The sequence below is a fragment of the Physcomitrium patens genome, chromosome 19 (assembly GCF_059467195.1).
Source record: "Physcomitrium patens ecotype Gransden chromosome 19, ASM5946719v1, whole genome shotgun sequence".
Lineage (NCBI taxonomy): Eukaryota > Viridiplantae > Streptophyta > Bryopsida > Funariales > Funariaceae > Physcomitrium > Physcomitrium patens.
This window is the reverse complement of record NC_143428.1, coordinates 4,149,621-4,158,419: the sequence shown is the minus strand read 5'-3', so window position 1 is coordinate 4,158,419 and position 8,799 is coordinate 4,149,621. Positions and strand designations below refer to the sequence as shown.

At 37.9% G+C, this 8,799-nt stretch overlaps 1 protein-coding gene across 3 annotated transcripts; it reads right to left on the bottom strand.

The window, feature by feature from the left end:
- Nucleotides 1-1,762: 1,762 nt before the first annotated feature.
- Nucleotides 1,763-4,617, bottom strand: LOC112295845 (inositol monophosphatase 3). 3 transcript variants are annotated; one of them, XM_024547848.3, is made up of 10 exons: nt 4,139-4,617; nt 3,704-3,773; nt 3,481-3,587; nt 3,227-3,307; nt 2,953-3,141; nt 2,747-2,801; nt 2,516-2,628; nt 2,320-2,420; nt 2,063-2,119; nt 1,763-1,919 (listed from the first exon to the last, which is right to left on the bottom strand). In XM_024547848.3, the coding sequence occupies exons 2-10, from the start codon at nt 3,720-3,722 to the stop codon at nt 1,823-1,825; spliced, it is 819 nt and encodes a 272-aa protein (XP_024403616.1). In that variant the 5' UTR covers nt 3,723-3,773; nt 4,139-4,617; the 3' UTR covers nt 1,763-1,822. The 3 variants fall into 3 exon arrangements, with proteins under 3 accessions (XP_024403616.1, XP_024403614.1, XP_024403615.1); XM_024547846.3 differs by having other exon boundaries at nt 4,547-4,617; XM_024547847.3 differs by having other exon boundaries at nt 4,354-4,504.
- Between the last annotated feature and the right edge of the window lie 4,182 nt (nt 4,618-8,799).

The window sequence follows — 8,799 nt, the reverse complement described above, 5'->3', positions numbered from 1 at the left end:
TCACACCAACAATGAGCAACGCTGTGATCAATGGATTGGAAAACTGCATTAGGCTCAGACGTGGAGTCATTCTGAGTAGAAAACCAAGCTGGATATTCGGTAAATTATTTATGGCCACGTGCTGGGAAGTCTCGCCTCCAGGTTCGAACCTTCGATCACAATGACATCAACTCTAGATTCATTAGCTTCCCTAACATCAATCAGCATTCCGGTTGATTCTCTCTATGTAAAACTTCATGCTCTTCCTCGTGACAAACAATGACAAGATTTTCATTCACTGATCAACCTCCTCTCATCCCCGGGTAATTACTTAACTAGCGTTTAGAAAATATGCGGAGTCTCTCCCTGGTTTGGGATTCCGTATGATTTCTTATGCTTTGAGTTGCTGCAGAAACAGTCCCAGACAGGCAGCTTGAGATGTTTTCGCATAGTCCAAGTGCCTAATGCGGAATTTTCAGCAATCCACCGAATTATGCGCCGCATGGATATGTCATCTCTACTGAGTGAACTAGGGGAAAGAACTGAAGAGTGAAAAAAAAAAAACAAAACAAAACAAAACAAAACAAAAAAAAAAAAAACAAAAAAAAACACAACCATGATTCACCACTGTCTGATTCTTGAATGGATTTACATGACCCTGTCAATGAACAGTACAACAGAACTAACAACCCTCACGTGTGGATCGAACCAGGTTTCAAAATGAGCAATCCATCCGGGATGCTGGACAAAAACCGTTAACAAAACAAACGAACCCTGAACCACGAATGAAGACGATATGAGTAAAGATGGGAGGCAACTGAGAAAGATAAAACAGCACTGTCAAACCCGAAAATTTATTCAACCACCAAGGGGATTCTGAGAAGGGTGTCAACCCCATGCTTTCTGTGGTCGGCGTACAACTGCAACAATCACAGCATGAGCACATCGAGCTCTCCACCGACAGCCTCGACGTGGAGGTTTGAAAGACGGCACCTTTCTTTATTTATCACATAGTCTAAGCATTGGGTATACCCTAGTGTGTCAAAAAAATTAAAAATAAAATAAAATCACAACCATGGGAGGCCCATCGTGGAATCCTTATCCATAGGTTCTCTAACCCTAAACCGCTTTCCTGGAAATTGCCTCTGCACGTCGCTCTACGATTCTAGCAATATGAGGAGTTTTGTTATTTCTCTGCCCTCTTGTACGCCCTCGGGATTCGACTGTGGTGACTTAGTTCTGAGTCAGGTTTACTTTCGCCACCAGAGTCTGATCGATGCTCTTTCGTCTATCCTTCGTGCGTTTCCGGGGCTAGATTCAGTTGCATATTGTCGGTTGATAAGCAGATAAGAAGGGTGCGTTGTGTGAGTCTAGAGTCCTTAAGTGTACATTGTAGAGTCATTAAGTAATTCAAGCGACATCTGTTTGGCCGCCAGGCGAGGTAGTAATTTGGTTTCCACTTGTGGATCGAGGATGTCGGAAATGATATTTGTAAGAGCCTGATCAGGCCGCAGCTTGTCATAGAGTCTCGGGCTCTAATGTTTTGTGTCTGGTGACTGGACTAATAGTACGTAGTCCTCTCTAGATTCTGATTGATGAGTATCTATCCTCGTAGAATGCATTCTTGATCTCATTTTCCTGCTGACACCCACAATTGAAACTTCCTAACTATGTAGTAGCTCAAGTTGGGATCAAAGTGATCAGTTATAACAGATCTCTCTGATAAGGTATGATACAAAAGAAGGTTTGATGTTAGACAACCCCTGGCCAAAGATGGGTCATATGCTTTGAAAAGGGAATTTATTGATGTGAAATAATAGAAATGAAAATAAGAATTAATCCATCACATATGAGCCACCAAGCCCTCCACAAGAGCACCCTTCAGATGGCCATTTGATGCTGCTACCAAATGCGACATCATGTCGAATTCACCTCCAGACCTGCGTTGGGATGATGACACAATCCTTCACATCAGTTATAAACTAATCAAGAAGGGAGTAGAAAATCGTAATCGAGTTATTGTAAGCATCACCCGGTTCACTGCAATTTTCAGTGACAATTAAAAGGTGTGGAAAGTGCTCACGGATCAAAGACGAGCCCACCAGCTTCTCGAAGTATCAACGTCCCTGCAGCGACATCCCTGATTCCAGTTCCGAAAAACTAAAATTAAAATTTATAAAAACGATGATAGTAAAAGAAAAAGAAAGGGTCAAAAGCATACAAGTACAAAAATCTGAAAAAAATAATCTTCACGCAGCTCAAGGAGTCCTTCCCCTCCCATGAGGTACTGTCATGATTCCACGATGGCCCTGGGTTCCACGTCAATCAAGAGTCACTCACCAGGGGCCTCCGAATCCTAATTCGTAGAACATGTCAAGCCTCCCACAGGCAACACCGCACAAGTTCATGGCACAAGAACCACTAAGACGAAGAGACCGTACCTGCAGAAAACGAAAATCGACATGTGAGCTAGCCATCACAAAGCTTGAAAACTAATCGACCAAAAGCGCAAGCAGTAACTTCAGTTTTAACACACCTTGTAGAGAAAGTAGTTGATCAAATTAGAGGTACGGTCCACCGTTTGTTTGTCTCGCTTGACTCCAATCTCAGTGGCGAGCAATCCATTTCCTATGTGCTCTTGGTTTGAAGCTGGAATCACCATACCCAATGGCTTCGAGTTAAGAATCTGAACTTAGTCAAACTATAGTCATAATAATGTGTGGGCAATCAAAACCACCTCAGAGAGATGGTGCTAAGAGCAACTCACCATGGATGCGCTGTCCGTTTAAGAAAGCTCCTTGCCCTTTTATTCCGGTGAAGAGCTGGAGATACAAATCCAACTCGCTCAGAAACGACGAGCTCAGGCTTAGAGTTTATATCTTGATAAGAAAGGAAGATTGTCGGCAGTGGCTTTCAATATGGAATAATTCCCAGACTACATCCACCAAACCTAGAAATCATTTCAATACGTACCTCGTCTAAAAGAGGGTTGTAGACAACGCCCACGACGGGGACTTTGTCGATGACGAGACCAATGGAGACGCACACAAAAGGAAATGAGTGCACAAAATTTGTGGTACCGTCCAGGGGGTCAATCACCCAAGTCGGCGAGTCTGTCAGGACTGGGATTCCGTTTACGGAAGCAGTCTCCTCTCCTATTAACTGCAAGAAAATGAAAACATATGCATCAACAATATCTTGCATTCGCAGAAAGAAAGTCACAAGGTGCAGGGATGGGTGACAGTACCTCATGGGAGGGGAAGGACTCCTTGAGCTGCGTGAAGATCACATCCTCGCAGGCTTTGTCCGTCTCGGTGACAAGATCTACCTGCAGGGAAGTTATACTGATCTGTCAGTTCTGGACGTGAGAGGAAATGAAGTACCGCTAATCCACCCAGAAAACAAGAACAACGAAATACAACAACAATATCAGAAACATCACCAAAACAGAACACACACACACACACAAAAAGAAGAAGAAGAGAATGCAAAAAAGCTTACCAGGCCCTTGTGCTCAACGGCCTTCGCTCTGTGGAAACCGTCCTTGATGATTTGCCCTGCTTTCTTAGCAACTTCTACTGCAACAGCTAAGCAAGACTCCAGTTCCTCTGCGCACATCAAAACATACATTAATCAAGGATCACCAGTAATCAATGAAGAATGCTTAATTTATAGCTAAAGGCGAAACAATGGCGAGACCCGTTGGCCAAGGAAAGATACGAACCAGACTGATGAAGGCCCATGTTGGAGAAGCCTCACTTCGTCTAGTCCAAAGCTGAGCACTTCCACAATTCCTAAAAAGGTGGAAAAGACAACATAAATTTATTTTTCAAATTGAATTATAACAATATTTCTTGAAGTGCAGAATTGCTAAGAAATTGTTTGCGCCATCTGTGGCTATTGCAGAAGTTCACAGAAAGCATAACATCAGCAATTCGCCTATGCTGTAAAATTCCACCATGTCCATGGCCAATGCGGCAATAGAAAGAATCTAATGCAACTACTAACGCTCAGCATAAGGCCACAGCGGAGACAAAATGGAACACCCTTCAATATCCACAACGACTTCTAAGCATGCCTTCCCGAACAATCTCCTCGCTACAAACCATCCCAACGAAACGAGACGAGTACAATGGATGTCAGCGGGGTTCTAAAATACCAAAACGGAGAGTCTCCCTCAAAGCAAAGTTCAATTGAACGAAGAGCAGACATGAAAGAAAGACCAGCCTCGGCCAACTCCGTTCCCACTCCGCAAACATGCCAGGCGGAGCGAACTCCTTGCTGGTGCGACATTCCGAAAGGAACAAAAGCACAAGCTGAATAAATTGTTAGCAGTGGTGCGAAACTAAAACGAAATCCTGTTCGGTACAGTACCAGCGAGAGAAAAGGGGTTCCAGCTACCCAACATTGATCGCAGTCCACACAACCAAAGAGTATGAAACCAAATTTCAAGCGCTAATGGCCAGGACACAGGAGCATCGACAAAGACGCGAACAGCGGACATGAAAAGAAAGCGGCGATCGGAGAGGAGGAAGGCGATGTGGGTGCAATCTGAGAGCATTATTACCTGGTGAGTGGGGGCGTGGGAGTCGTGAAGAAGAGGCAATGCGATGCGATGCGTGGGATCGACAATCTGCTGCTGCGGCACTGCCACTCTCGACGGCACACTCTCTCGGGTGAAGGGCCGGAAGCCGCAATGAGCCTCCCTCTCCCCGCCATCTCTGTTCTGCTTATCCTTCTCCTTTTATTATTCATCCCTCCACTCTTCTTCATCCTGAAAGCCGGCCCTGTTTTGTGAAACATTTTCATTGTGTATCTACATAGTGTGTTGTGAATGTCACCATAGTTTTGCACTCACTTGGTGCAATAATGTATATGCAACCACATAGGATAGTAATAAGTAGTTTCACCTAGCACAGTTATGGATCTTACCTGGTCCACAGAAGAACAAAAATGAATTGTATCGGTTCTTGTGCCATTAGTCTCTATCTATCTTCCAATGCCAGACCTTCACTCTCTGCAACAACCATTGGAATCTTTTGTCAATGGACAATCCTCAAAGCCTGTTTGACTTGCTTAATGCATCTAGTGCCTCTACTCATGCCTCCAGCTAGCTCTTGCCAAAGAAGGCTCTTAAACACTTTTGCAAGGAACTGTTCTTTGTATGGCCCAAAGTACTTGAGGAGATCAAAAAATGCCTTTTCAATACCATCAAATTTCTCAATGACTATGTCTAGTGTCTAGACATAGACATCAACTTTGTTTTCACTCTTCAATGACTACATCTAGTGCCTAGACATGGACATCAACTTGGTCATTACCATGACCAATTAGCATGAAGAGGACACACTAAATATCATTTTTTCTTCTTAATTTTCTTAATGCTCTAAATACAAAATATGACGTAATCAAATGATCTAATGTTTGCCTCAAAGCATCAACATACTACAAAGCTTTCTTACAATTCTTATTCTATAATTGTGGAGCTACCTAGTCATACAAGATTTGATGTTTCAACCTTGTCAAGTTTGTCCTATCAACACCGTAGTAATCACATCAATTCACAAGAACACTTGATCAAATGTTTGAACCAGCCTTCTTGGATCAAATAAACTTGGCTAATGTATCAACATCATCTTTCACTAGAGAAGTTTTTTGAAGCTGTAAGTGGTTTTCATCTAGTTTTAAATGGTGGTTGGTAAGAATTATATGAGATAAACTTCAAGCTCTTTCTAGTAGATTAAAAGCAAGTGTAAGTGTACCAAACTCCTAAGTTATCTTTATTTGTAATAAATCAAAACTTCAAAGAAAAAATCAATCTATTTTATAGCATCAAAGTATTAAAAAGAAAACCTTTCTTTTTGTTCAAAGCACAATTCAAAAGCCTTTTCAAAATATATCGATGCTTTCAAAACTATCTTAATTCTTTGCCATGCACATCTAATTTTAAGAAAGAATATTGTAATGTTTACAAAGTTGGTGCAAGTATTTTCAATGCTACATATAATAGCTCAAAGACATATTCAACTTGACAATTTTTTCTCAATCTTTGTTGAATTCTTGGCCACCCTCAAGATCGTTCATTGTATCAACAATACCATTTTATAAACAAAAACTTAGTTGCTAAGTGTGAATTCTCAAATCTTCAAAAACTTCTATTAAAAGAATTTTCAACCATGATGTAGTTTTTATACATTATTAAAGCTCAAGGATGTTAAAGATGATGCTTTAATACATTCTATAATTTCATTATCTTTGTAAAGTACTTCATGTATAAGACTTTCATTTTCTTGGCTCTCTTACTTATGAATCTTTAATATTATGAAATAAATTATTGAACTTATCTGCAGTTATGCTGTCGTAATACATGAAGTCTTGCTTGAAAATGCTCCAAGTACCTAACTGTGGAAGGTAGAATGGAAATTGTAACAACAAAATCCTAACTTTAATAGAATATTAATTAAATTCTAATTAGATCATAACAATGCTAAGCAAGCTTTAATCAAATTCAAAGAAACCTCAAAGAAATTACAAAGAAATAATAAAAAATCTTAAAGAAATATTAGAATGATCACAAATATATCTCAAATATATTTCAATTCAATCTTAATTTAATCCTAGTTAAAATCCTATTGGACTTCATTCAAACTTTAGGCCAAAAACTAACTAAATCTTAAATCCTAAACAAACTCAAATAAAACCTTAAATCTTAAATCAAATCCTAATCAAATCCTAATCTTAAATAAAAACCTAACCAAATCCTAAACTCTAAATCAAATCCTAACCAAATCCTAAATCAAATCCTAATAAAATCCTAAATCCTAAATTAAATCATAACCAAACTTTAAACCCTAATAAAATCCTAAATCCTAAATTAAATCATAACCATACTTTAAACCCTAAACCAAATCCTAACCAAACTCTAACCAAACCCTAAATCCTAAACCAAACCCTAATCTTAAATCAAATCCTAATCAAATCTTAATCCTAAATCAAATCCTAACCAAACCTTAAATTCTAAATCAAACCCTAATCAAAACTTAAATCCTAAACCAAATCCTAAATCTTAACCAAATCTTAAATCTTAAACCAAATCATAACTAAATCCTAGTAATTTCTATAATAGATTTAAACCTCAATAACTAATGAATGAACTGTTGATCTTAACTCAAATTTTGCACACTTCTTAAAAAATAAATTGAAAATAAGCACAAAAAAAATTGAAAATGATCAAAATTATCAAATAGACAATAACCTCAAAAACATGCTCAAGTATTAGTCGACATCCTTTTCCAACCTTAATGCTAATCTTCTAGAGTCCATATCTCTCTTTTTCACTGTTTGATTGATCTCAAAATTCTCATACACAAAGAAAAACAAGTCTTATATCCTCTCACATAATATCACTCCAATCCAACTAATAGATTGTAAGAAATCTTAAAAACCCTCCTTAGACCTAAAATTCTACTTTCTTAGACCTTGACCTACTTAAACCTCAATAATCCTCAATTCAATCAGTAGATCAAGTTAAAATTTATAATAAATATTAAGCACAACTATGACCATTAATCCACAAAAGTTCACTTATAGAGCTATCACAAAACTCTTGAAATGACTAGAAATATCAATCCTATTTTATTTCACAAAATCCAAGTCATCCAAAAACAATCTTAACTTTGTAAAGCTCTTACAAAGTCATAACAACTCCAAATCATCCAAAACCAATGCTATTAGAAACCTTATCTAGTTTGCTATCAAATCCCATTCTCCAATTTGCAAAAGAAGCCTGGAGTCGTTGATGAGACTTGGTTTTGTGCCTCAGGGTCTGATTGTGATCCTGGTTCATAACCGGCCCTCTCTGGGTATCAATATCTAGTTTTTCTAAATAAATTTTTCTAAAATTTATTCTTAACTTCCTTCTTAAGATTCTCATATCAATTATTTTTCCAATCTACTTTGTTTTGCCTTATTTATGGTCCTATAAAGTAAGTAGAAGTCACCTTTCTACAAAGACAATATTGGTACCTATTAGTTTTACTATCCTTTTGACTATTAATTATATTTCAAAGATAATTTGCTCTAATACTTTGAACTAAGATCTCCTACATTATAATAATTTCCACACTCTTTCACCTATTAGTTGTGTTATATCATGTCAATGTTTCTATTTGAATATTGAAGATAGTCCGCAATGCACTCTATTATAAAAGAAGAGGAGAATCAAAGATGATGAAGTTGCCATTTGAAAGAAATAATTTACTAGATTATACATTAATATTATCACTTTATAAAGGCCAATATATTAACATAAGATCAAGTTTAGATAATAATATATATAGTAATATAAATTAAGATTTTGGTATCACGATTTGGGAAGGGACTCCCAATGTTTGGTGATTTTGCTAGAAGTAGGAACAACTCCTGATGGTGTTCCAAATGTTCTATTCAAAAGAAGTTATGAAGGCCTCAACAATGATCAAATAACTAGGTGTTCTTCTCGCCATGATATGAGATACTACCGATGGTTGAGAGGCCCTATCAATCATCTTTGAAGAGAACAAAGATCAGAGTATGTGGCGAATACAATTCGTTGCATCATAGATTTCCTCAACATATGATAACCGCTGTCGTAATATATGAAGTCTTGCTTGAGAATGCTCTAGGCACCTGGCTGTAGAAGGAAGAATAGAAATTGCGATAACAAAATCCTAATTCTAATAGAATACTAACAATGCTCTAATTAGACTATAATAATGATAAATAAATGTAATCAAATTCAAAATAATTGTCACAACCATAATCATGTAAGCTAATAATTAC